This window comes from Embiotoca jacksoni, unplaced genomic scaffold (assembly GCF_022577435.1).
Source record: "Embiotoca jacksoni isolate LCO1_2020_lvr unplaced genomic scaffold, fEmbJac1.0.p SCAF_23, whole genome shotgun sequence".
NCBI classification, from domain to species: domain Eukaryota; kingdom Metazoa; phylum Chordata; class Actinopteri; family Embiotocidae; genus Embiotoca; species Embiotoca jacksoni.
The window spans coordinates 12,501-39,529 of record NW_027185374.1 but is presented as its reverse complement, the minus strand read 5'-3'; the positions used below and the strand labels follow the sequence as shown (position 1 = coordinate 39,529).

The window sequence follows — 27,029 nt, the reverse complement described above, 5'->3', positions numbered from 1 at the left end:
TTTGTGTCTTGGAACTTGCTCTGTGTTGGCTGTAATTGTTGTGCGATTTTAGATTTACTTCAATAACAATTAAAGAAAAAGCGTCATCCATAAAGGCCACTTAAATTTATCTGTGGAAACATAATCAAACAAAAATCTTTACTGTCTTTTGGTGACCAAGAATCTTCAGTTAAATTAATAATGATTGCTTTATTTCATTTCAGTTTTTAAATGCAACACTATTCCTATTAGTTGATCTCTGCTGTACGTTGCTGTGTATTCTCCCAGTTTCTGTATGAGCATGCGTTAAACTCTGACCTCTGTGTCCTGCCGTCGACTCACTGCAGGAATGACATTGACCTGCAGCCTCGCAGGTCACACCCAGAAAATAATCAAAGTTTTAGAGCGGAATGGCTGAACATAAATGATCTCAATGTACATTTCTGCTTTGTGTCAGACTTAACCTCGGCCACGCTGGAGAGGAACCATTGATCCTCTCGTTCGTCTTCCAGACATTTAGTGACATTGATTCAGTGTTTTGCCCTTGTCTCCATCCTACCACACCAGCCTGCCTTGTAATGTCTTCATCTTCTCCTCCATCCCTAACCTATTTTACGGTGTCCATGTAGCTGGGATTCTAATGGGGCCTTATTAGCGGGCCCGCGCTCAGGGAAGACATCTGATCCTCATTGTAAACCCGCAATGCTTTGTCACAAGACCCAGGGCAAAACAGACCCTCAGAGAACATTGAGTACACCACAGTCAGCTGTATTTCACTGCACACTGCAGCCACACTGAAAATTGTGCAGTTTAAAAAAAGAGGTTTCATAAGCCGAGGCATAAGCTTTAATTGGGGATAAAACACCTCAGAATCTAATTCACGTCTCTTTTTTTGTGTCATATTTAGTTAAAGTGAAAATATAGTTTGTAGAATAAGAGAACAGACAACAAGTTAGCACCTGAAATTAATCGCAGAATCCCCAATAAACTACGGGAATATACTAAAAGTTTTGGCAGGGTGTAAAAAGGTGGAAGGCTGTGTTTTAATGTCCCACCAACATGGGGTATTATGTGAGACATTATGCCGCCATGTTGGCGTGGACACAATGTTGTGAGGACAATAATTCAAGACATAAAATCAAATTCATGCCAGAGGTGCTTCAGATGATCTGATTTGATTTTGGAGCTTTGTAATGGTAGATTATTCTGCAGGAGGTAGCCATTAAAAAAATACATTTCAAACTGCAGCACACGGTCAGCAACAATGCTCATATAGGCTGTGACATTGATACCATCGTTAATTGGTACTAAGAGACAAGAGAAGTGTGGCAAGAAAATTGTTCCCACGTCACTGCACCATCACTACCAGCCTGGACTGTTGACACGGCAGGTTTGGGTTCATTAAATTCATCCTGTTGTCACCAAATTCTGAGGTACGATCTGCAGCCTCAGCTGAACTGAGGCTCATCACACCCGTCTGTTTTTCCACTCTTCAGTGTTCAGTGTAGTTTTGGAGATTTCCGTCACGCGGTGACAGAAGAGGAACCTTTTTCTGCTCACTGCAGTTGTAAAGAGCGTTTGTTTTAGTTACCGCAGCTTTTACAACAACTCCACCCAGTCGAGCCATTCACCTCTGACCTCTCTCATCATCAGGGTCTTTCTGTTCGCAGAACTACGCCCTGCCAGATTTTGTTTGTTTGTCCGTTGTCCGCACCACTCTGAGTAAACTCTGAAACCCATCAGGCACCAACTAACATGCCAGTCTGGTATGTTGAAGTTCCTGACATTTATCTGCGGGATTTTATGCACTGCTGCTATGATTTACTGATTTAAATAGCTGTTTGAATAAACAGGTGTAGAGGTGTTCTTAGTTTAAGTGTTTGGCTAGTGTGTAATTCTGGATTAAAATTCATGTCCCATTCGTATCCTAATCATTTCTGTAGTCCCAAAATTAGGCCTGATTTTCTGACAGGGTCATGTTGAGAGCACCACCAGTAACAAAACGTGATACGGTGGAACAATGGGTTCAATATAGAACATTTGGATCCACCTTTTTTTGTTTTAGATTTTTTTTTTTAAAGATCACACTACAGAATTAAATGAGGAACTAAATGAGTGATAACTCTCCTCTGTTGTGTTTTTTTCTTTTGCTTACCTAGACTTAAGGTTAACGTGTAACGCAGCTTTATGTCTACTGCAGTAGGAAAGTAAATGAGAGCCAATCAGTGATGAGTGGGAGACAGAAGCAGGAGCACTTTGATGTCCATAATCTTAGAGAAATATGCAGTGCATCTCATCCCCTGGGGGCAACTGGCAGCTTTTCCCTTTACTGAACACTCTTAAATGGCTGCATTATGTCACCACTGATCAATGTGAAATTTCACCGCACCCCAGAGTCTGAAGACGAGTCGGCTTTCCACCCTTAAATCTGAAAATGATTGGACTGTGGAACCTGTCTGGAATACTGTATGAGACCCGAGTGCAGCACTGTAGGTAAATGCCTATTGCTTATTAGGTATAGAGTTCAGATTTTATGATTTAAGGGGGTAAGTTGACAAATAAATCCTGACGCAAAATGAAAGAATTTCAGCAACTCTTATCTGAATCTATGCAGATAACAAAATTTCCATTTATCTACACACCCATACATGAAGGAAACATCTGTACCACACTGAACCTGTGCTGCCATCTGCTGGTTCGACCATGCACTGACCATTTCACGAGTCCAAAAAAACCAAACATGCACTCCTCAAAATAGTACACTTTTTAATAAAATTTTTCAACTCACCAGTCATATTGTTGCCAACACGATCATTTTTTATATTACCAAAATCGTTGCAAAATGCAGTATTATAAATATATGGCAATCTTATATATATTTTTTTTTGTACATATTCATTTCAAAAGGTCCCTTAGTTGTAAAAAAAAGAGTATACAACCAACCTAAAAATCTGATGGAAATCTGCAAAATAGTTTTCTTAGAGAAAGATTCTACATAGAAGCTCTTCTTAAAAGGCCTTAAAAGGCTTTCTTCTATCAAGTTTTGATCTTGTTTTATAACTGGAAAGAGAAATCCTGATTATTTTTATGAAATATCAAATAACCATTAAATCCACGTCATGGAAATACATAATATTCTGGCGTGTATTCAATTAAATAAAAGGATATAAAATGGCAAAAGCAGAAGCATACAGTATAAGTACATTTACAAAAAATAAACTTACTCTGAATATTTAAAAGATACAAATGTGAAAATGTGGAGTGTGTCTGCCCGGCTGATGGTGTAAAAGCTGAATAAACTGTCAAACAGAGACAGTTATGGAGTGTGAAGATTAACAGGAAGACGTTTCTCTTGTGCTTATTCTGCTCCTCATGCGGCAGTACATCATATTTCATTTACCCATCATTCTTTCTCATCATGAACTTTTCTCCTGGCTTTGTGGTGTCTCAGTGCCAGTCTTCATCACCATCATCCTCCCCCTCAGACGAGTCTTCCTGGCCGCTGACCTCCGCCTGCTCCATCACTTTGTTGCCGTTTCCTCCCTGGTGAGCCGCTGTCGCTGCCGCTGCAGCCGCTGCCGCCGCCGCCGCAGCGGCCACCACAGCCGCCTTCCTGGCTCGAGCTTGAGCTGCTGTGTGTTCCTCCTCCTCCTTCTGACGCAGCGCTGCAGCCTTCTTCTCCTGCTCGGCGTGACTCTTCATGTGGGCACTTCGACTCTTCACTTTGTAAAACACTCTAGAAGGGATGAAGACTATGCAGCTTTATGCACAAAAGCAGCTGCTTGGAACGCAGCAACATTACGTGTCTACTAAACTCCTGTAACTGTAACTAACATACTGATGGATCACTGTCGCTGCAAATCGCACACGAAATAAATAAAAACAACATCAATCTCTGCGATGATTTGGTCGTACCTGCCACATTTCTTGCATGGAAATACTGCATCAGGATCCTGCGGTGGCTTCGTTGGCGCTCTGCTCTTCTTTGCTGCGGGCTCGGCCCGAGGCCTATGATGTGCTGCTGGATGATGAGCCTCCTTATTCACCGTATCTGGCTGTTTGAGCACCAGCACTGTTCCTGCCTGCACCGACACAAAAACGTTGGTGTAGAAAAACAGCTGTACGAGGTGTACGATCAGTCCATGAAAAAGACTATGAAGTGAGATACTTACGTAGTCGTGAGCCTGTAGAGACTGGGCGACCCTCGCCTGGTGCCTGCTCTCAAGGCTCTGGTTGTAGGAAACCTCCTTCTTGTTATCGCCATCCTCTCCTTGAGTTAATTTAAACTGCTGTGAACTCTGTAATATATCACACCAGAGAAATTAGACAAATCATTGCAGATATTATTAAGATGATATGACACTTAGTTGTAAATTCACCAAGAAGGATGTGTCTTTGTCCCTCTCCGGATGAATATGTGCCGTTTATGCTGCTCTAATTTCTTTGTCACTTCTGCTTTCCCGCACTGTTATAATCCCTTTATTCTCATCTATCCAAGTTACTGGCTTTTAAAAAAAAAAAAATATTAAATTGTTATTCACATTGTATATAGCCTCTGATACATTTGTTTACAAAGCCTCAAAGACAAACAGAAATAAAATGTTGACTTGCATGTTTCAATACTCGATGCTGATAAATGGCCCTTTCGCTTCAAAAAGTGTGTATAATATTGAACTGTGATTTAGCTTGTACTATAATAGTGGCATGAAATGAACAGAAAAAGACAATTAAATCGTTATTTGCAATTATTTGCATAACAATTAGGTACTAGTTGACAAATTATCAACAAAAATGTCACGATCATCACCGTCCTACCTGTCTGACCTTCAAAGTGCTTTATTTCATAGTGAGTACAATCATTAGAATCTTTCTCTTATTCCTGAAATAAACTTTGTTATTCACTTCTAAATTATCTCGCTTGTCTCAGTCCTCCTCATGACTGAACAGAAAAATCTTTCTTGTAACCTGACTCAGTCTGAGAAAGTACTGTTTAACAGAATAAAAGCTCTATGTAACCCCAAATCCAAATGACAGATCTGAGCCACTGCACTCTACCTTAACATCCACCACGGCCTCCGTGTGCTTCTCTACGGGTGAATCTGGAGGGCCGAAGGTTAAAATACCATTGCGAGTGATCTTCACCTGCTTCTTGTATGTGTAGTAGAACTCCACACACTGAGCCACAGTCTTAGTCCGCACCTTTGAAAGGTCAGAGGAACACACACATGCAGAGTTATATTAGGATGAGGTGAACCCTTTCATTTTCTAACACAAAATTAAGAGGACATTTACGTGTAAATGTAATGACATGTAATATGTAAATTAGACCAGTCTTTGGATGATTATCGGTCTGTTTCTCATACCACTGCTAATCTTTCTATTAACCACATTTCCTGTACCTTTAGTTACTTTCTGCTACAAAGATGACGTGAAGTATTTCAGTCTAAATTTCTTCTCTGCCACAGACTTTGTAAAAAAAAAATTCTGTGTGCGTTGAGAGAAGAACATCCTGTTCCTGTTTGCAAAAGCACTTTTACCAAGACATCTGATTCCAGCGTCATTTGGCTAAAAATCTCAACTCTTGATAGTCTTGTTTGCTCTAAAGTAATTATACTACTGCCTCAGTGAGAGTAATATGGATTTATCAATGCTACACAAAGTACATTTAATCATATTCAAATGCATTTTTAGATTTATTTACATTGATTTGCAATCCTTCACGCTGAAGGGTAAAATTAACGAGCGTACCAGTTTCTGCACCAGAAAGAAGTCCTTCCTGTAGGCAGAGATCCCCTTATTGAAGTAACGCTTCTCCTCTGCAGTCCAGCTGTCGGAGCCTGTCAGAAGAACAGACGCAGTAAAATTAAACTTATAACTACCAGTGAGTATAAGGAAACATTTAGCCTATACTGTGTACACAGGAAGAAATAAAGCTGATGAGGAACAATGTGAGAGTTGATACCTGAGTAGTGATAACCTGCCAGGTAATGGCCTTTGGGGAAGACTGGTTCCTGAAGCATCAAACGTTCCAGTGTTTCCTAAAAATCAACAAAACGGTGAGCAAAGCCGTCGTTGGGAGTGCTTCAACAGTAAAAAGTCAAAAAAAAATAAGACGGTTCGAATCATGTAATATCGAAAAAATGCTTGATAAAAAAAATACATTGAGATTTTTCTGCTGTTTTATGTTGTTCTGTGAAATGTCTTGCTTATCTGAATTTTATGAGTCTCTTTACTCACAAGGAAATCACCTCCACATTCATGTAAACAGTGTAAAACCAGCTCCTGATTGGTTCCTCCTCCCGCGAGAACACTGGAACATGCCATGTTCATCAGATCCACCACTAGAAAAAGAAAAAGAGGAGTGTTTCAAAGAGTGAGCAAAGAGGAGAAAAAGCTGATTGAAAAATCAATAAAAGAGCTGTTAGTGGACCACGTGCTATCGGAGATACTAACAGCTCTCTTGGTCAGCATGTTTAAGGTGGGCGTCGTCCAACGGAAGCCAAACCAAGTCAGCTTTGTGCGGGTCCGACTGGGAGGAGAGTTGATCTCGCAATTCAGGGATTTCTGCCTGGTAGTACTGCCCAATGTTGATTCGCCTGGACGCCGACACAAAGTGTTGAGTTATGGAGAAGAAAGTAATGTTGTGATGAGGAGAAGAAACCGCTGCGCTGCGGAGATGTTCGAGGCGGTACTTACGGTTCAAGGCTAACGGGTGTGGCATCGATCAGGGGCAAGACAGGGGGTGTAATATCTGAACTCGCTGAAAGATACAAAAGAAAAAGTTCATTCACATTCTCTGAGAGCCTCCTTGGTATAATTAATTGGCCTAAGCAACAACAAGAGACTTACTGGAACGCAGCAGGCTGCGTGTTGCAGACTTGGGCGTAGCCGGCGGTGGCAGGATTTGGTTGCTCACGGCTATGTTGGTCAGGAAGGTGGAGAAGTAGAGTCCGGAGCCCTCTCGCACAGGAGACAGGATGGGTGGAGGCGTGTACGGGGGCAGGCTGAGGGGGTTGTCCGGCAGGCGAACTGGAGAGCGCAGGTTACTCTGATAGGAAGTGATGCTGGAGTAGACGGACGGAGTGATGAAGGTGGATGGTTTGGGAGGTGGGATGATGAGAGGTTCGGGGCGAGGCCGGCGCTTAAATTTTGCTTTTCCGTCCTCATCCAGCCCTGGATCGTTTTCCCCATCCTGGGTGGAGGATTGAGGTGCATTTTACATTTTAATCACACCAATACTTAGTTTACTCAGACGCGTGTGTGTGTGTGTGTGTGCGAGATGTACTTGGTAAGTTCAGCAATTCATCGTGAATGGCTAAAAATGACGATCAGTGATGTTTTCATGAACTCAAATCCTGGTTTTATACCATCTTTGGTCAAACTTTGTCCATCAGGATCATTCTGTGTGTTTGCACTCTATAATCAGCTCTCTATATAGCAGCTCTTTAATTGTTAATGCCTCTCCCACACAGGATTTAAAGATTCTTTAAATACACAAGGGATTCACACAATATTTCTTTTTTTAAAAAGCAGTTTATAAAAAAAAAAGAAAAAGAAAATCAGGTCACAATTTGCAAAAGACGGTCACACAATGATAATAAATTCTTCCATTACATTTTTATTTAAGATGTCAAATAATCTTTGTTGCAATTATCTGCTTTTGGTGACATTTGATTTTTGTTTTCCAATTGTGTTTTTATGTTTTCTAGATTTTAAATTTGTATTGTAGAGTTTTGCAATAAAAGTTGTGTTTTTTACTTTTTAGCATCTAGTGACCATGTTGGAAATAAGTGTCTTTACTTTAAAATCCACCAATCAATTGCCCCAGAAAGCACCTCACAATTCTCCTACAAATTAGCATCTGAATAACCATGAACATCAGAAAGTGATACTTGTTGAATCTGGCTTCACTGAGAACCTGGAAACAGTTTAAAACAGATGTTCATGTGGTTCAGGGTTTCGGAATTAGTGAGTCACGTTATCATCTCATCCCACACTGCAGATTGGTTCCTGCTTCTGCACTACATCTCTGGTTCTCCTCAGCAGACGTTTTTAGGACTAAAAGTTTTCAAATTTGACCTCTGTGAGGCTTCTCGTACCCACGAAAACTTGATCTTAAAGGTTTGTTGCGTAACTCAGTGGGATTACATTGTCTTTGCTAACAATTTTGAACAAACTTGCATAATAAGAGGGTCTCGAGGTTTTTTCATTGTACAATGTGCAAATGAATAATCTGACGGTTCCTTTACAAGTTGATAAATAACACGACTAACTGATTACTCTACATTCACACAATGACTCTGCGACTTCCGCTGATTTCAAAGCAACTGGAATGAGAGCAATGTGAGAACTTACCTGTCCAAAACTCTCCGTCATGGAGTTTCTGAGCGATCGCCGACGAGCCACAATGACAGAAGGTTTGCGATCGGACTGTCCCGCAGGCCGCTCGCCCTGACCGAGACGTCCCTGAGTCCAGCCGCCCTGAGGCTCTGTTTGAGTCTTGTGCACTGGCACAGACACGGGGATAACCAGGGGCACCATGCTGGTCTGTCTGCCTGACAGAGAGTCTTCCTGTTTAGGTACAAAAAGGGAAAGAAGCGTTAAGATGAGAGAAGATGAGAAAGGGAAAGAGAAAGAGGGAGGGAGAGGAAGTGGCAGGGAAAATAGAAAAGGGATTCGTAAAGAGGAAGATGGTGTGAGTGTACATGATCATCTACACACAACAGCAGTTTTAAATCTGATTTCCACTCAGATAAACTTTTTCTTGTTCTATTTAACAATGATTTTTTTTTTTTTTATAAGATATTAATATATGAACTATTTTTTTTAATTAATTTTTCATTTTTGTGTCTGTCGTTTGTGAAAAGTAAAAAATTTTAAAACATGCATCACATTACCTGTTCAAATGGCTCGAGAATAGAAGATACTCAACGTATGATACAACACATTATCACATTTAAAATGCTTGAAACAGCATTTTTGGTTGATTAAAAGCCTAATAAATCAATTATCAAACTTGTTGTTGATTATTTTACCATAGAATAATAACTGTATTAATGAACTAATTATGACTCATTATATCAGCATTAAATGCCAGAATTGAGAAGTAATGGAAAGTTATTCGCTACTTCACTTTAAATGTTTACTGCACTGAGCAGGAAATTGAAAGACTCTGACATGAGGATTACACTTTTTTTCTTTTTTTTTTTTTCAAATAAATGAACCCTGTTGTTTCATCACCACATATTTCAACAGTCTTTTAGACATGTGCACACGCCTCCCTAGTATTTCTGGTCGAGCTGATAATATTTTCAGCGATCCTAAATTCTGCTAGTGGCGGTGAAAAGTATAAATCAGTTTTACGATTTATATTTCAGGTAAAATGAAGAGCTAAGACAGAAATCTCATCTGCTGAACCAGAAAAGTGCTGCATTTGTAAATCACAATGCAACAGGTCGAGCTGTCGACTAGCTATATTAAACCTGTTTGGCGTGTGCTGGGGAGAATAGGAGTGGAGTTTTTGCAGGTTGACAGCTCGGCCCCTCCCTGACTCTGCTCGCTCAATGACTGGTAAAAGGCCTGAGGAATGTGGAGGTGTGCAGACATGCAGCTGCTCCAATTGTACTTCCAGCGTGCTCAGTCTGCACAAAAACCTACGACAAGCCTTGTAAACCCCTCAGGGAAGAGTACTACCTGTCCCTGTGCAGAGATATAAATGGACATAAACTGAATTTCACAAGTGTTTCTGTTTACTGACTGTGTAACACAGCTAAAGAAGTAGTGGGTGTGCCACTCAGAATGTAAACATTATACATCGCCAGGAACAAGGTTAAAAGGTATCATCTTTCTTAGAGCGATAAAATGAGTGCAAGCTTTCAATTCCAAAAGCAGGAATGTTCAATAATAGCTGATATTCAGTTTGCACCAGAATGCGCTGTATAGTATGACAGTACACACATCTAAAACTTCCTGCAATAGCGGACAGCTGTGGGAATCAAGTAAACAGACCCGAGAGAAGGATTCCGTGAACTGTAGGGAACTTCTGCATAGAAACAAGGTTCTTCCTCTTTGTACAGCAGCTTGCCAACTTTGCCACAGGAGTACATTTGCTCTCCTGAGCAGAAACTGTCTGTCTGTCTTCAAATAAACTGAGCCTACAGCATGAGTTGAAATGGCTGTTTTACTGTGTTAGTGTCATAAAGTAGTATTAAAGTAGCTACAGCAGCAGTGTAATGATGTAATGTATCTTTAACCTTGGAGATGTGAGCTGGTGCCATTTCTGAGGCCTTCTGGGCGAGGGTCTCCAGGTTGATCTCCTTGGACGCCCTCCTCCTCCTGCGGGTGATCTGGATGACCCCTCCGGTTGTCACTTGGCGTTCCCCTCCTCTCGTAGCTTGCGCACCCGTTACTCCATTCTGAGAAGGTGGAGGTTCTTTAGAGGCCTGAGACCAGATGTTGGTTGAAGGAGGATCTAGCGGGGACTGTCCGTCTCTGGAAAGGCGCCGCGAGCGTCGGGGGGCAGCTGCTGACGCGCTTGGAGAGTCTGCAGGACTTGTGTCGTCCTTTTCAGGGCCCGGGTCAGGTGCATCTGTTGCATCGCAGGTTTGATCCTCTGGTTCCTGTTGCGGCTCCACTGACTGGACATCATCTTTTTTAGACTCGTTGTCAGACTGACCAGCCTCGGGAGGCTGATAAGCTACTAAGTTTTGGGTCTGTTGCTGCTTTGGTTGCCCCTGTGGTTGTGTTGTCTCTTGCGGAGGCACGTGTTGTTGCTGCAACTGCTGTTGCATTTGCTGAATTTGTTGCTGTCGCTCCTGTAGCTGTTGCCGGTGATATTGTTGCTGCATTTGCTGCATCTGTTGCTGTTGCATTTGTTGTTGCTGCAGCTGTTGCTGCTGCTGCATTTGGAGGTGATGCTGCTGATGCAGCTGTTGTTGTTGTTGTTGTTGTTGCTGTTGTTGTTGCTGCTGCTGCTGCTGCTGCTGCTGCTGGTGATGGTGATGGTGATGCATTTGTTGCTGCTGCTGCATCTGGTGTAGAAGTTGCTGTTGAGTTTTAGGCTGCTCACTGTAGGCCAGGTTTGGCATCGCCTTGTTTCCTGGAAAAACCGGGTAATACCCGGACGAGAACTGCTGCTTGTTGGGCCTAAATGTTGTCTGGAAGGGCTGCAGCATGGACTCCTGCAAACTGTGAGATGGCACATGTGGCTGGCCCTGGTGCTCTGCGCCTTTGTGGCCATGTTGATAGGCTTGCAGCTGAGCCTGTTGCATTGCAGCCGCGGCGTGCTGCTCCCACTCGAGCCCTCTCCCCTGAGCTTGAGCCTGGTTAGCATCTCTATAAACCTCCATAGTTCCAGGCAGATGATTCTCTCCTGCCATCGGCAGAGCTACACCTTCATGGACGCCTTTCTGGAACGCCCTCTGACCCCTGACGTTCACTCCGCTCATGTAGGGGCCGAAGTTCTGCCCCCAGGCCGGCACAGGAGCGTCTTGAGACCAGCCGGGGGCCTGTACGGAGTCCTGGTGCATCCATTTTACTGGAGTAGCCTGTTGGTAGTGCGGTAGACTTTGGGGCGCTTTCTCTGGGTTGTAAACACCCGAGCTGCTAGCAGAGTCACTGTGGCTTGACTGTAAAGCTGGAGGTCCCACACCATAATAAACCTCCCCTGAATGCTGCACAGCCTCTTTCATGGCGCCAGCCCGATGCTTACCACTCTTATCAGTATTAACTTGAGAAGGAAGACTCATAGTAATATTATGAACGTCTGAAAATGTCGGTGTCAGAGCTCTCGACCTCTGAGCGTACAAAATTAGAGCCTCTGTAGTGTGTTTTTACGGCCTGTGGTTAATTGTGTATTCAGAGATATCTGGAAGGAAACATAAATCCCAGACGAAAGTGCAGGGTGGGGAACATGCAGCCCTCCTTCACGAATCAAATCTGACGTTTGCTGTCCATTCTTCTCGTCCTCTTTATGGTGCCACACCTTTATAAAAGAAGAACAAGTTAGACACTCAGTTTCCTTGGAAGATAAGCATATCAAGTTTTCAGTCGTCTGCAGCAAAGAGGAAACTGAGGCCTTCACTAGCAAACAGCCCTGACAGTGAAGTGAAAGATTATAGGAGAGCATGCCTGTTGTGCAGAGAAAAGACAATATATCGATATTTACGTCCAGGTGAGTGCAGAAAAGACATTACAAGCAGAAGTTTTGAGGCAGTAAGGACGCGCTTCCAGTACAGCTGCCATTTGGCATAACGAGAAATACAGGAAACGAAGGGGCTCGTGCAATCACCCGAGTCATAGCCAGTGATGTTATGTTCACAAGAAGCAATAAGGAAGCGTCCGAGGAGCCCAGTGGCTTCAGCTTAATGCGCATTACTTCAACACAGTGAATGTACCTGATCAATGGTGCACAGAGCTGTCCATGGCCAGCTCCATGGACTCTCTCTGGTTCCGATCAAAGTCGACTGCATGCAGCTCCATGAAGGGATCGTGCGCAGCAAATGTCATAACTCTGACAACTTTCCTTCGACTTTCACAGCGCACAATATGGCGAAGGGGAGTGGACGATCCCACGGAGACACTTCAGAGTCCGGACAGCAAGCTGGAGAGGCTCGTTAACGCTGCAGTTTCAATAGTGCTGACCGTATCTGTGGAACCGTGCACTTCCAAGCAAACATGTCCACAACTTTCTCCCTGCATCAGCGGACGTGAAGCACACGACACGGTGAAGGTGTGAAGCTCCGCCCCGCGGCGGGCTGCGCTGCTGTTCCTCAGATTCAAACGCTGCTGCGGAGCTCCGCGGGTTTGAAGCTGATGTTCGTGCAGGTCCGAAGTTTGGAAAAGACGGCAAAACTGCGCAAACAGCCAGAAAGTTGTGCACCCCTAAACGCACCGCCTCACCCCGAAACAGCGCAACTCACATCCTGTTATCCAATCCGATCGTCTGACTCCGCCCATCGCGGTGTCCGTGTACGTTTGTTTTGCTGTCCCGGCTGCCCGGAGAGCGGAGTCACACGGAGTTTGTTTCTGATCAAATCAAGGCCACAGACTCAGACAAACAGCTGCCCATCCAAACAGATCATTTACGACAGACCTGACAATTCCTTGAAATGTTGTTTTGCAGGCCTTTATTTGTCCTACTTTAAGTCGGTTGGTTAAACATTTCCATTAAATTGCCAGTGAAATTGAATTTCCTTTAACACAAGTTAATGAAATATTTTCTTCAGCAAGACTTCAGTGGACTGTCTTCTGTAATTATTGACTCATTCATCCCTTTCCTATTTCTTGGCCTAAAGCTTCAATTCAAGGAAACTGAGTCTAAAAATAAATGTTGTAAAAAGTAAAAAACAGTCAAATATGATTTGATCTTCAGTCAACCTACAGTCCCCAAAACAAATACACTTCCCATGACGAGCCTGCCCTCATACCGGGAACTAATACTAATACTAATACTAATACTAATACTAATACTACCTAACTATGAGTTGTAAGCCAGTTTACTGGTCTATGTATCCAAACCCATAGAGGCGCCGTGACGTTTGACCTTTTACCACCCAAATCTTATCAGTTATTAGTTCAAATAATTGTTTGTGCTGCATTATAAGAGATTTACTGAAGGTGTCTTTGAGATATGATTTATAGTCTTGGTGTGGAAGGTCGAAGCTTCCTGATCCATCAGTGGGATGAAAAACGAGCTCCTCAGCTTTCCAAATGTTACTGAATGTCTGTTTCTGATCATAAATCGAGGGATTTGAAAGGATTTGTGTTTTCCAATGATTGTGTAGAGAAACGCATGTTGGACCTGTGTGTCACGTGATGAATGCAGAAGTTGAAGTTGATCAGTTTGGCCACATCACCAGAGCTGTTGCATCAAGCTGCTTATGACAGCAGTGATGATCACAGTCCAAGAAGAGCTGAATGAAGATTTATTTCATCAAACATTTCTGTTTCAAGGTCAAGAATGAACCGTCACCTTGAGTTCAATGGTTTAAGGAATGGTTATTTATTTTATGTAAAAAACACACGTGTGTTGTTGCTGTTGAAAGAGTGTGTGTGTGTGTGTGTGTGTGTGCGTGTGTGTGTGCGTGTGTGTGCGCGCGCGTGTGCGTGTGTGTGCGTGCGTGCGTGTGTGTGCGTGCGCGCGCGTGTGTGTGTGTGTGTGTGTAGGTTAAATATTATCAACATGGTGTCATTCAGGAGTACCGGGATCCCCCGCTGCGTCGCGTCTCTCCGTCTCCCCGCTGCGTCCCCCCGTCTCCCCGTCCCCCCGTCTCCCCGCTGCGTCCCCCCGTCTCCCCGTCCCCCCGTCTCCCCGCTGCGTCCCCCCGTCTCCCCGTCCCCCCGTCTCCCCGCTGCGTCCCTCCGTCTCTGGTGCACCAGCTTTACTTCCATCATATTCAGGACACATGATGTGAGTGAAGCTGGTGGGCGTCCTGTTCCTCCCCTGCAATGCTCCCTGAAGTCTTTCTGTCCATGTCCCTCCCCTGCAATGCTCCCTGAAGTCTTTCTGTCCATGTCCCTCCCCTGCAATGCTCCCTGAAGTCTTTCTGTCCATGTCCCTCCCCTGCAATGCTCCCTGAAGTCTTTCTGTCCATGTCCCTCCCCTGCAATGCTCCCTGAAGTCTTTCTGTCCATGTCCCTCCCCTGCAATGCTCCCTGAAGTCTTTCTGTCCATGTCCCTCCCCTGCAATGCTCCCTGAAGTCTTTCTGTCCATGCAGAGCGTCATCCCTCACCGACAGGGTCTCGGGGATGCAGGAGTTTGCGGACCAATCAGGAGACGCCAGCCCCGTGACGTCAGCACCGCTGCTGCGAGAAAGCGCACGGGATGTCGTTGCCCACCATTAGCAGGCTAGCTGGCTAACTAACTCCAGCTGTGGTCCACCACCGTCTCCTTCCTAAAATAAAGCACCGCCCGGAATGACTCGCCAGTCGGAGCAGACTGGGAACATGGCGTCTGTTTGGCTTTTACACGAGCTGGAGTCGCAGCGGTGAGTGGTCGGCTGTCCAACGGTCATCATGCTAGTTAGCTTGTTCACAGGAGCTCGGTGGCCGTTAGTGATCGACAACAGCCGGTCAGCTGGGTTGTTGTGACTCTGACTCAAACAGCCGGTCAGCTGGGTTGTTGTGACTCTGACTCAAACAACCGGTCAGCTGGGTTGTTGTGACTCTGACTCAAACAACCGGTCAGCTGGGTTGTTGTGACTCTGACTCAAACAACCGGTCAGCTGGGTTGTTGTGACTCTGACTCAAACAGCCGGTCAGCTGGGTTGTTGTGACTCTGACTCAAACAGCCGGTCAGCTGGGTTGTTGTGACTCTGACTCAAACAACCGGTCAGCTGGGTTGTTGTGACTCTGACTCAAACAGCCGGTCAGCTGGGTTGTTGTGACTCTGACTCAAACAGCCGGTCAGCTGGGTTGTTGTGACTCTGACTCAAACAACCGGTCAGCTGGGTTGTTGTGACTCTGACTCAAACAGCCGGTCAGCTGGGTTGTTGTGACTCTGACTCAAACAACCGGTCAGCTGGGTTGTTGTGACTCTGACTCAAACAGCCGGTCAGCTGGGTTGTTGTGACTCTGACTCAAACAACCGGTCAGCTGGGTTGTTGTGACTCTGACTCAAACAGCCGGTCAGCTGGGTTGTTGTGACTCTGACTCAAACAGCCGGTCAGCTGGGTTGTTGTGACTCTGACTCAAACAGCCGGTCAGCTGGGTTGTTGTGACTCTGACTCAAACAGCCGGTCAGCTGGGTTGTTGTGACTCTGACTCAAACAACCGGTCAGCTGGGTTGTTGTGACTCTGACTCAAACAGCCGGTCAGCTGGGTTGTTGTGACTCTGACTCAAACAACCGGTCAGCTGGGTTGTTGTGACTCTGACTCAAACAGCCGGTCAGCTGGGTTGTTGTGACTCTGACTCAAACAGCCGGTCAGCTGGGTTGTTGTGACTCTGACTCAAACAGCCGGTCAGCTGGGTTGTTGTGACTCTGACTCAAACAGCCGGTCAGCTGGGTTGTTGTGACTCTGACTCAAACAGCCGGTCAGCTGGGTTGTTGTGACTCTGACTCAAACAGCCGGTCAGCTGGGTTGTTGTGACTCTGACTCAAACAGCCGGTCAGCTGGGTTGTTGTGACTCTGACTCAAACAGCCGGTCAGCTGGGTTGTTGTGACTCTGACTCAAACAGCCGGTCAGCTGGGTTGTTGTGACTCTGACTCAAACAGCCGGTCAGCTGGGTTGTTGTGACTCTGACTCAAACAACCGGTCAGCTGGGTTGTTGTGACTCTGACTCAAACAACCGGTCAGCTGGGTTGTTGTGACTCTGACTCAAACAGCCGGTCAGCTGGGTTGTTGTGACTCTGACTCAAACAACCGGTCAGCTGGGTTGTTGTGACTCTGACTCAAACAGCCGGTCAGCTGGGTTGTTGTGACTCTGACTCAAACAGCCGGTCAGCTGGGTTGTTGTGACTCTGACTCAAACAGCCGGTCAGCTGGGTTGTTGTGACTCTGACTCAAACAGCCGGTCAGCTGGGTTGTTGTGACTCTGACTCAAACAGCCGGTCAGCTGGGTTGTTGTGACTCTGACTCAAACAGCCGGTCAGCTGGGTTGTTGTGACTCTGACTCAAACAACCGGTCAGCTGGGTTGTTGTGACTCTGACTCAAACAGCCGGTCAGCTGGGTTGTTGTGACTCTGACTCAAACAACCGGTCAGCTGGGTTGTTGTGACTCTGACTCAAACAGCCGGTCAGCTGGGTTGTTGTGACTCTGACTCAAACAGCCGGTCAGCTGGGTTGTTGTGACTCTGACTCAAACAGCCGGTCAGCTGGGTTGTTGTGACTCTGACTCAAACAGCCGGTCAGCTGGGTTGTTGTGACTCCGACTCAAACAGCCGGTCAGCTGGGTTGTTGTGACTCTGACTCAAACAGCCGGTCAGCTGGGTTGTTGTGACTCTGACTCAAACAACCGGTCAGCTGGGTTGTTGTGACTCTGACTCAAACAGCCGGTCAGCTGGGTTGTTGTGACTCTGACTCAAACAACCGGTCAGCTGGGTTGTTGTGACTCTGACTCAAACAACCGGTCAGCTGGGTTGTTGTGACTCTGACTCAAACAGCCGGTCAGCTGGGTTGTTGTGACTCTGACTCAAACAGCCGGTCAGCTGGGTTGTTGTGACTCTGACTCAAACAAACCACACGATGCTCCATCTTCTGAACGTCTGCTAGCGTGGGTTAGCGTGTTGTCTGAGGACGTGAGGTGTTTCCACCATTTAAATAGTCCACATGTTTCTGTCCGGGACCACCAGGTGTCCTCTGATCCAGCAGAGACAAAACTGAAGTGAATGAACTGTAGATCCTGATTTGAGTGGAGCTGATGCCAGGTGGAGGTTCAGGTGGAGGTTCAGGCGGAGGTTCAGGATGAGTGGAGCTGGAGAGCACGCGGACATCCTGTCGGTGGGGGACGTGGTCCGGGACAGATGGAAAGTGGTGAGTGTCCCTCGAGGGACGAGAAATCACGTCAGCATACACGAAGTCACAACAGCGTGATCAGTTTCCTTTCAGGAAGAGTTGTGTGAGTTAAATAATAAATATCACTCTGTTTTCAGGCCAGGAAGATCGGAGGAGGAGGGTTTGGGGAGATCTACGAGGTCCTGGACCAGCTGAGCCAGGCCACCGTGGCCCTGAAGGTCGAGTCTGCTCAGCAACCCAAACAAGTGCTGAAGATGGAGGTTGCTGTGCTTAAAAAGCTCCAGGGTGAGGCTGTCCTCCGTCTCTGACGGGCTGTCCTCCGTCTCTGACGGAGTAGTTGAAGAGAGGCGAAGGTGGCCACCATGTGATCGACATTTCCGTCAGTTTAGTTGATGATTGTCAACAATACCTCCAACATTTACCATGTGAAATACTTCCTCTTCCCTTTTTTTGAAGACGAATGTTTTAGTTCAAATCCATGTTTTAATGACAGCAGTGGTCGTCATGGTTTCAAAGACCTACAGCTGTCATGATCGGACATTTTATCATCATCGTGACGATTTGTCTTTTTCTGTTCATTTTGTGGCTCTAATAGTTTTTGCCTAATTATAGTTTAATGAAACACTGATAACAAATAAAAAAGAAGAGCCACTTGTGTGCTGTTTGGCTTTGCAGCTAAACCCGTGATGCTAATGTCAATGGATGCTCTCAAAAAAGCGGTAGATTGAATATTAGAAGTGAAGCGCCTCGAGGTAATCAATTACGGGCACTAACTTTCCACTTGTGCTATTTAATCATTGTAGAAGAAGGTGATGCAATGAGATGACGTCTTGTGACAAATGTGACATTCATTATTTCCATTCAGCTGTTTTTATTCAGATGGATGGAAATGATTCAAACAATTATGCAAAATGATCGTGATCGGCTCAAATAATCCCAGTCAGGCGATTATGTAATAATCATGACAAGCTGCACTAGAAAACCATGCAGGAACCGGCGCTGTATTCAGAATCATGCTGGAAAGCTTCTTAAAACATGAATGAAGGAGGAGTTTATAGTTTCTCCAAGTCAGTGATGAAATATTTCATTTATGATTACATGAATTCACACAATTAGTGTTTGAGTTCATATTGAAACCAATGTATGACATTTGTGTGGACGTATTTATTAAAACAAAATGTGTGCTTGTTTCATATTCATATAAATCCTGAGAAATGTAAACATCTGACGAACAGAGATTTTGTTTGTTATGATCAGCAGAGTAGGCGATGATCGATCTTTGTACCGATAACTATTTCTTTGACAGGCAAAGACCACGTGTGTCGCTTTGTGGGCTGCGGCAGGAATGACCGCTTCAACTATGTGGTGATGGAACTCCAGGTGAGGTCCTCACCAGTCGTTGCTTGTCAAGTATTTCATTTGATTTGCCTCCAACGTCACCTTCTGCATCATGAAGTTGAACGTGCGACACTCATTTCCTGTCTGGTAGGGAAGGAATCTGGCAGATTTGCGCAGAACAATGAGCCGCGGCACCTTTTCCGTCTCCACCACTTTGAGACTTGGCAAGCAGATTTTAGAGGCCATTGAAAGCATCCATTCTGTAGGTTTCCTGCACCGGGACATTAAACCAGTAAGTTGAGCCATGAGTTACATATTTTTTTTAACTGCCTATTACAAACACATTTTCTGTAACTTTTTTATGTCACCAACAGTTAAACTCATTTGTCTCTGTTAACATTGCAGTCAAACTTTGCGATGGGGAGACTAGCCAGTACCTGCCGATGCTGCTATATGCTGGATTTTGGTTTAGCGCGTCAGTTCACAAACTCCAGCCAGGAAGTCCGTCCGGTAAGTAATGTTTGCTAAATTCACTAAAAGAGTTGTTTTGGCTTTTTAAATCAAAAAACGTTACTTATTCTTATATACTTAGAATGGCTGTATGATATTGTGTACATTTAAAATGCTTTGCTTATTGTTAGGGAAGAGAATATTGATCCAGGGTTACTCTGCACCAGAGTGTCATCCAGGTGATTAGATATCTAGAATTACAAAGGCAATGTTCAAACTGTCACTCAAAATAGGATTTATGTGCACATCTCAATAGAACCCCAAAATCATGAGATCTGATTTTTACAAATTAGTTTCAAACCAATTTTATATTTGGTTTAAAATACAATTTAATTCACTTTTTTTTTTTTGTTTTTTTTTTTTAACAAATCTGTTTAGATCTGACTGCTTTGATTGGATTTCAGTTGTTTGTTTGTTTTTTAACTAAAGTGACCCTTGAAACCATGTAAAGGTCACATGTACATCAGACATATAGGAAGTATGCTGGTGTTCTGGTGGAGGTTCCAGTCACAGCTGGTCTGTCTGGACCTTCTTGCTGGACCGTGGTGAAATAAATGGAAGCAGGGAGACCTCTGTTTCTGACTCGATTTAATTCTTATCATAAAACCTGCGTGCATAAAATAAGACAGTCTGAACATCGCCAAAGTTAGAGGCACACAGAGTTACAAAATTCACATATATGAACAATGTGTAGTCTTATGACTAATGTAACTCGTGACATCTGTTGCTGGGACTCCAAATCAAATCTGAAAACAGTAAATTCAGTTTCCATTTTGTATAGTAGTTATAGAAATATATCCAAATGTTGTTCAGGGCCTATAAACCTGGTTTAAAATGCAAAGAAGGTTATTATGTGTTTTAGTTTCTCCTTATTTAGTGCATGTTTTCCATTCTACTAAACCTCTGTTCTCTTGCAGCCTCGTCCTGTGGCAGGTTTTAGAGGAACTGTGCGATATGCTTCAATCAATGCTCACAAGAACAAGGTGAGCTTTGACCTCCAGACATATTGAACTGTGTGTGTGTGTCTTTTCCTTTTTTATGCCCCCTCAACATGGTGGCAATGAGGGACCGCATGATGATAAACTGCTGTTTCTGTGAGCATACATGTTCTGTAGTCATGTAGATCATGACGGGCGCCTCTGATCATTAAGTCCTAGTGTTACCTCGTTCTTGTGTGTGTCTGCAGGAAATGGGTCGTCACGATGACTTGTGGTCCCTCTTCTACATGCTTGTTGAATTCATGGTTGGTCAGCTTCCCTGGAGGAAAATCAAAGACAAAGTATGTGTCTCCATGGCTTCCTCGTATTGATTTCTGATACACAGTAATGTTATCCACTCACGTATCTCTCCTCTCGCCTGCCCAGGAACAAGTAGGAAATCTAAAAGAGACATATGACCATCGACTCATGCTTAAGCATCTTCCCTCTGAGTTCAGCACCTTCCTGGATCATATCTTGACTTTGGACTACTTCACAAAGCCTGACTACCAGGTAGGGCCTCTCGTGTGTGGTATGTTCTGCATACACAGTTTATTCCTCTCGAGCTGTTAAATGCTGATCCATGTTTTTTTTTTCTCTCTGACAGCTCCTGACGTCAGTGTTTGAGAATGCCATGAAGAGCCACACTGTGCTGGAGAATGACCCTTATGACTGGGAGAAATGTGATTCAGAGGATATGCTGACCATCACTGCCACAGCAACCACTGCTCAGCAGCTCACTCGCCTCACACCAGCTTACTTGGGGTACTTGCAGCTAAAAGAAAGCTGTCACCACTGGCATTTAGTCCTGTGGTTTTTGAACTGCTGTAGGCATTTTCACTTGCGCTGTCCGAAGTTCGTTCACACTTTGCTGGATATGTGCTTAAATATATAGCTGCAGCTTTTTTTAGACGACAAATGTGCACAGTCAGAGGTCCCTGTGAAATCACTGCTCTAAATTGTGCTGTGGAGATGAGCTGCAGGGTGACCTTCCCTCTCCTCCACAGCATGGCCAATGCTTCGGTGCTGCCAGGCGAGCTGCAGAGGGAGAACACTGAGGATGTCCTGCAAGGGGAACGCCTCAGTGACGCCGACAACTGTGTCCCCATCCCCACCCCGACCACCCCTGGCGCAGATGTATGGGAAGAGATGGACCGCAACCGAAACCATAAACATGCGCCGCCGATGATCAGGAAGGTCAGGGGAATGTCGTTATGCTCATATTTTATTCTCATGCAACTGCTTCTCCTCTTCTGCAGTGAGATGCGAAGTTTAACTTCAGTGCTTTGGAAGTTCACATCCCCCCTAGTCATGAATATATCACCAAGGAGTTTTTACATGAATATAAATTTAAGACTGCATTCACTTTGCCTGGAATAATGGCGTCCTAACCTCTATTACTACATCTACTTCTGCTCATCTTTAATAGAACCTGCTACTGCCACTCCCTGTCTTCCTGATATTTAAGTAAGGAATGAAAATAGACTGCCTACCTCTCTGTTTAAAGACACAGATGTCTTGCTGCAGTTTTGTTGGATTCAACTGCTTTATTTAAGTGTTTTGAACCTCGTTTTCATTCATTCTTCTCAGGTGGTGAGTGAAGATGAACACAGTCAGAACCAGGGGAACCAGAGTCCGAACACTGGCTCCATGCAGAGTTCCCCCAGACGAGTGCGATCAGAGACCATGTTCTTGGAGCGGGCTGCACCGCTGCTCCGGAGGATGAGACACAGCCAGAGTCTGGCATTTGAAAAGAGGCTCGCGCCCGAACCCAAACCCACCATCGAACGCTTCCTTGAGGCCTAGTTAGTACTCCGTCCACGTTACTTTAAGCAGAGACTTTAATTTAAAACAGACAGAAACTCACTTACAATATTCCTACAATGTCTTGTTTCAGTCTGGGCAAACAGCGTCCTCTCCTTTCTCAAGTCGGGGAGACATCCATTCCTGAGAGGGGACACGAGCAGCAGACTCCTTACTGCAACGAGGAGCAGTCTGGAACAGCGACCCCCGACCCGGAGGAGGGCGCAGCAAGCAGCGGCTTCGTTGCCGTGAACTTCAGTCCTGTGCCTCAGGAGGGAGACTCCCAGGAGTGGGTGATGCTGGAGCTGGAGCAAGGCAGCGGTTCTGGAGGAAGCAAGCCTCCAGCTGAAGCACCGCATGAGGACAAACCCGCGACCCACGTCACTGCTGGGACCGAGAACCAGTCCTCCGAGCCGCAGGACGGCCAGTCCTCTGCGGTGCCCGGCAGCCCCGTCATGTCCCAGATGGCCATGCCCGGCACGTGGTTGCTGGGCCACAGAAGGCTGCCGGGGATGCTGGGACAAATGCCTTCAGTCATCATGGGACGATCCCACATGGAGCAGGTAGGAGTCACACATTTTATTGTACATGAACTGAGAGCAGCACTGTGAAAATAGACTCGACAAAACAGTCCAATTCAGGACTGCCACTCACTGGTTCTGGATCTTTCCATCTGGTTAGAGGTTCTTCCTCCTTTAGTGCTTATGTATGTGATTTAAATATTTCTACTGATGAGATAAATCAATAGGTCTAATGCAGTTTAGATATGTACAGAATTTAGAGCTGCAAATAATCAATGAATTCATTTGAAGGCAAACACAAAATTAATCATCAACTTATTTTATCAATAACTTATGAAGGTAATTTTTTTTAGTAAAAGAAATGTGACACTTCAGAGTGTTCAAGTTTGAGAATTTGCTGCTTTTCTTGACATATTACTGTAAATTGAATACTTTTGGATTTTCATGTGATCAGAACAAAACATTTGATGATGTCACCTTGGGCTTTGACATTTTTTTATGTTTTGTATACCAAATTATTAAGTGAGGAAATAATAATAACAAAATAGTAATTACTGAACTCCTCTCAGTCCTCCAGCTGTGCACCGCAGTCACCTGTACAGGAGAGGAGTGATGCAATACCACTGGAGGCCCCGTCGCGTAAGTCTGAGGAGGTCGTAGAGGAAATCTTAAAGGATGGAGGGAGGTTGGACTTGGCTCCAATGCCAAGCCCAGCCAAAGGCCTCGCAGCTCATCTGACTAACGACAGAGACCCAGAGAGCGATTCTGGTCTGCCTGATCGCTCCTCTGAGCCCAATCAGCAGCCCCAAGCCGACCCGGCGGGAGGCGCCATGGAGAGCACCGTCACCGTCTCCTCCTCTCCTCCTCCAGCTCTGCTCCGGCGAAGAGACTCTCCCTCGTCCCCGAGATTCAGCCGGATCCCCATAAGAGAGCCCAGCAACCCCCTGGACTCTCCCAGCAGGGACCTGAACATGGAGAGACGTCACCGCTGGAGCAGTCCAGTCCCCGGCTCCCCCACCCACTCCCCCTCTCCATCTCTGTCCTGTGATAACCTGCCCTGCGCTCTGCCGAGAGACAGGCTGTCCTCGGAGCGAGGCTCCAGGTCCGAGTGTGCGGGAGAGGAGCCTCTCTCCTTGTCCTCCTCATCGGGTAGTAGAAGTAAGATCCCGCGTCCCGTGAGCGCCACGTTTATACCGGAGCAGCTCACCAGCAGGTTTCTGCCTCGACCACCTCCTGGGAAACCGCCCATCCGCCCGTGTGTGGACAACAGGTATGTGTAAACATTTGAGACATTTGTCCGTTTTTATGAGATGTTGGACATTCGAGGTTAAAGCTATCAGGTCGATTTAGCAAAACAATGTTACTTTCATTATCAGTAAGTGTGGTTTACAGCAGCAACACTCAAGCGTTGCTTTGCTGACAAGTCTGCACCTTAATAGCTCGCTGCAGATGCTCCGTCTTCTTCCACTACTTTCTGCTGTCAAAAAAATATAAAAACACATCATTTCTTGTGAGTGCTTCAAAATACAACTTTGAATCTGGCATGAGAGTGTCATACAATGACAACTAGTCCATAGAGAAGTACAGTGGTGTGAAAAAGTGTTTGCCCCCTTCCTGATTTCTTATTTTTTTGCATGTCTGTCACTTAAATGTTTCAGATCATCAAACAAATTTAAATATCAGTCAAAGATAACACAAGTAAACACAAAATGCTGTTTTTAAATGAAGGTTTTTATTATTAAGGGAGAAAAACAATCCAAACCCACATGGCCCTGTGTGAAAGTGTTTCCCCCTCCTGTTAAAACATAACTTAACTGTGGTTTATCACCTGAGTTCAATTTCTGGAGCCACACCCAGACCTGATTACTGACACACCTGTTCTCAATCAAGAAATCACTTCAATAGGACCTGCCTGACAAAGTGAAGTAGACCAGAAGATCCTCAGAAGATAGACATCATGCCGAGATCCAAAGAAATTCAGGAACAAATGAGAAAGAAAGTAATTGAGATCTATCAGTCTGGAAAAGGTTCTAAAGCCATTTCTAAAGCTTTGGGACTCCAGAGAACCACAGTGAGAACCATTATCCACAAATGGAGAAAACATGGAACAGCGGTGAACCTTCCCAGGAGCGGCCGGCCGACCAAAATTACCCCGAGAGAGCAGCGACGACTCATCCGAGAGGTCACAAAAGACCCCACGACAACATCCAAAGAACTGCAGGCCTCACTTGCCTCAGTTCAGGTCAGTGTTCATGACTCCACCAGAAGAAAGAGACTCGGCAGAAATGGCTGCATGGCCGAGTTCCCAGACCAAAACCACCGCTGAGCAAAAACAACATTAAGGCTCGTCTCATTTTTGCCAGAAAACATCTTGATGATCCCCGAGAGACTTTTGGGAAAATACTCTGTGGACTGACGAGAAAAAAGTTGAACTTTTTAGAAGGTGTGTGTCCCGTTACATCTGGTGTAAAAGTAACACCACATTTCAGAAGAAGAACATCATACCAACAGTAAAATATGGTGGTGGTAGTGTGATGGTCTGGGGCTGTTTTACTGCTTCAGGACCTGGAAGACTTGCTGTGATAAATGGAACCATGAATTCTACCGTCTACCAAAACAATGTTTAAATTTTTTTTTCACACCACTGTATAAACTGAGTGATGTAAATGTTGTTGCCTCCAGACGGCGGCGGTTAAGGGTGCGCGCCAGCAGCACCAGCGACGCCGACTTCCTGGCCAGTTTGACCCAGCTGATGCAGGACCGCGGCGGGATGCTGTTCAGCCCGCCTCCTCGCCCTCGCAGCTCCTCCTCCTCCCTGCAGCGCTCGCTGAGTTCCTCCCCCTCCCGCCAGGAGCTTCGCGAGGGCGCGGCAATGCTGGGACGCAGCCGCTCTCCGTCGAGCTTCTCCGGCTCCCCGCCTCCGCGGCACGCTCACCCGCAAGACCGGTCCGGCGGGCCGGTTCAGTGGAGCCACAGCTCCAGAGGAAGAGGTCCGATCTACGACGGCAAAGGCTCCGGGAAAGTGACCCGATGACTGTATTTTCATACAAATAACTGATCGTGTAGCGAGAGGCTGCCTCACATCCAGTCCCTGATAGCATGTGTAAATACGGTATTTACTCAAGGGAATGTACTGTATGTAATGTAAAATGTATGATAAATTGTATTTATTTATTTATTTATTCATTTGTTGGATGTGTCTCTCAAAAACACTTGACATTGTGGCTTGATACCTGCAGCTGAAAGAAAAAAAACGTCGAGAAAATCTTGAGATTGCCAACTCTTACCTCTCATTTTGCTCCTCTTAACACTCCATGTAGGCCTACTATGAGACCAAAAAGATCATGTTTAATACTTGAGGGATGTAAAAGTTGTGCTAACTGTAGATATGTACCATTAGAAAAATGGTATACACTAATAGAAACCATGTAAGAGCACTGTAATAGTAAATAACACCACGAGCAGTATATCAACATCAGCATTCATGTACAGAAGCAGGGCATGCAGTCCCATGTTGACCTCACTCCTGTAAAACTGATAGATTAATTATAGTACGTAACGATCCATCGCTCAATTCAGCATATCGCCGTGTCGTCGTGTGCTTTTACTTTGCTAGAAAAATATTTGTCAAGCAGAAAGGCATCAGCATATTAGAATGTATATGTCAAGTGCACTCACACTTTGAAGTATTGTATACGTGCATGAGTTCCATTGTAAATGTTTTTTTTATTATTTATTTGTACAATCAGCTAAAGCATCTGTATTTTTATTGAGCCGCAAAATACATCATAAATATAGACCAGCGACGACTCGCATTTTTATTTCACATGAAAACAGAAAGTGCGGAGTCTGATTGTTGCAGCATTTCCTTCCTACTATAATTTCAAGTCAGTAATTTCAGTATATTTTATTTGAATTAATCTGAATAAATGACAATTCAAAAATAGTGGTTAGGATCTACACGTGTAGTTTTTATTGTGCTTAAAGGTCAGCTGACCTAAATTTCTTCACCGTTTCTTGACTTGTTCCCTGCAGTGCCGATAGTTTTTAATCTATTTCTTTTACCACCCCAGTTTGTTGCGCTCACGACAATCAAAGCCGACATTTCCAGAGTTCAGCGGTGTCCAGGTTCCTGTGGATAATCCACACACATGGCTGCAAGTAGTTTTCATTGGAGCTACTTTCTGCGGAGGAAATAGTGCCAAGCTTAGCAGCACTGTCACGCCGACGCATTAGAGGCAGAAATATGCACGGCTCAACCTCGACTATAAAAGTGCTCAGATGATGAAACGGTGCATTTTATGAAACTCGTATCCACTGAGAACGATCACTTGTCCGATTCTGTTGAAGCAGCTGCTTTCAGTGACAGACGCCTCTGCGAGCTCAGGAGAGACTGCTGACGATGGTGACCGAGTGTTGTGACGAGGCCGAGAGCTGACAACAGT

General features: G+C 45.0%; 2 protein-coding genes across 4 annotated transcripts; one reads left to right on the top strand and one right to left on the bottom strand.

Annotated features, from left to right (window-relative positions):
• Window positions 1–2,722: 2,722 nt before the first annotated feature.
• On the bottom strand, window positions 2,723–12,895 carry mideasa (mitotic deacetylase associated SANT domain protein a). 2 transcript variants are annotated; one of them, XM_069158073.1, is made up of 13 exons: window positions 12,375–12,895; window positions 10,233–11,962; window positions 8,335–8,550; window positions 6,829–7,171; window positions 6,676–6,739; window positions 6,433–6,575; window positions 6,217–6,320; window positions 5,942–6,017; window positions 5,728–5,816; window positions 5,035–5,178; window positions 4,152–4,277; window positions 3,895–4,061; window positions 2,723–3,715 (listed from the first exon to the last, which is right to left on the bottom strand). In XM_069158073.1, exons 2-13 carry the CDS (start codon window positions 11,724–11,726, stop codon window positions 3,427–3,429), a joined length of 3,255 nt encoding a protein of 1,084 aa, XP_069014174.1. In that variant the 5' UTR covers window positions 11,727–11,962; window positions 12,375–12,895; the 3' UTR covers window positions 2,723–3,426. The 2 variants fall into 2 exon arrangements, with proteins under 2 accessions (XP_069014174.1, XP_069014175.1); XM_069158074.1 differs by having other exon boundaries at window positions 5,122–5,178.
• A 1,835-nt stretch (window positions 12,896–14,730) lies between these two features.
• ttbk2b (tau tubulin kinase 2b) lies at window positions 14,731–26,390 on the top strand. Of its 2 annotated transcripts, XM_069158070.1 has the most exons (15): window positions 14,731–14,967; window positions 17,273–17,453; window positions 17,573–17,720; window positions 18,742–18,815; window positions 18,925–19,065; window positions 19,179–19,283; window positions 20,201–20,266; window positions 20,470–20,562; window positions 20,648–20,773; window positions 20,868–21,025; window positions 21,268–21,457; window positions 21,851–22,065; window positions 22,158–22,626; window positions 23,154–23,854; window positions 25,267–26,390. In XM_069158070.1, exons 2-15 carry the CDS (start codon window positions 17,385–17,387, stop codon window positions 25,616–25,618), a joined length of 2,907 nt encoding a protein of 968 aa, XP_069014171.1. In that variant the 5' UTR covers window positions 14,731–14,967; window positions 17,273–17,384; the 3' UTR covers window positions 25,619–26,390. The 2 variants fall into 2 exon arrangements, with proteins under 2 accessions (XP_069014171.1, XP_069014172.1); XM_069158071.1 differs by having other exon boundaries at window positions 14,731–17,453.
• The last annotated feature ends 639 nt before the right edge of the window (window positions 26,391–27,029 follow it).

Coding starts and splice junctions, on each gene's coding strand:
- mideasa (XM_069158073.1), bottom strand. CDS start 11,726: ATGAGTCTTCCTTCTCAAGTTAATACTGATAAGAGTGGTAAGCATCGG. Junction 4,062..4,151: donor CTCTACAGGCTCACGACTAC/GTAAGTATCTCA, acceptor GTGTCGGTGCAG/GCAGGAACAGTGCTGGTGCT. Junction 3,716..3,894: donor CCATGCAAGAAATGTGGCAG/GTACGACCAAAT, acceptor CATCCCTTCTAG/AGTGTTTTACAAAGTGAAGA.
- ttbk2b (XM_069158070.1), top strand. CDS start 17,385: ATGAGTGGAGCTGGAGAGCACGCGGACATCCTGTCGGTGGGGGACGTG. Junction 20,267..20,469: donor TCAATGCTCACAAGAACAAG/GTGAGCTTTGAC, acceptor GTGTGTCTGCAG/GAAATGGGTCGTCACGATGA. Junction 20,563..20,647: donor GGAGGAAAATCAAAGACAAA/GTATGTGTCTCC, acceptor TCGCCTGCCCAG/GAACAAGTAGGAAATCTAAA.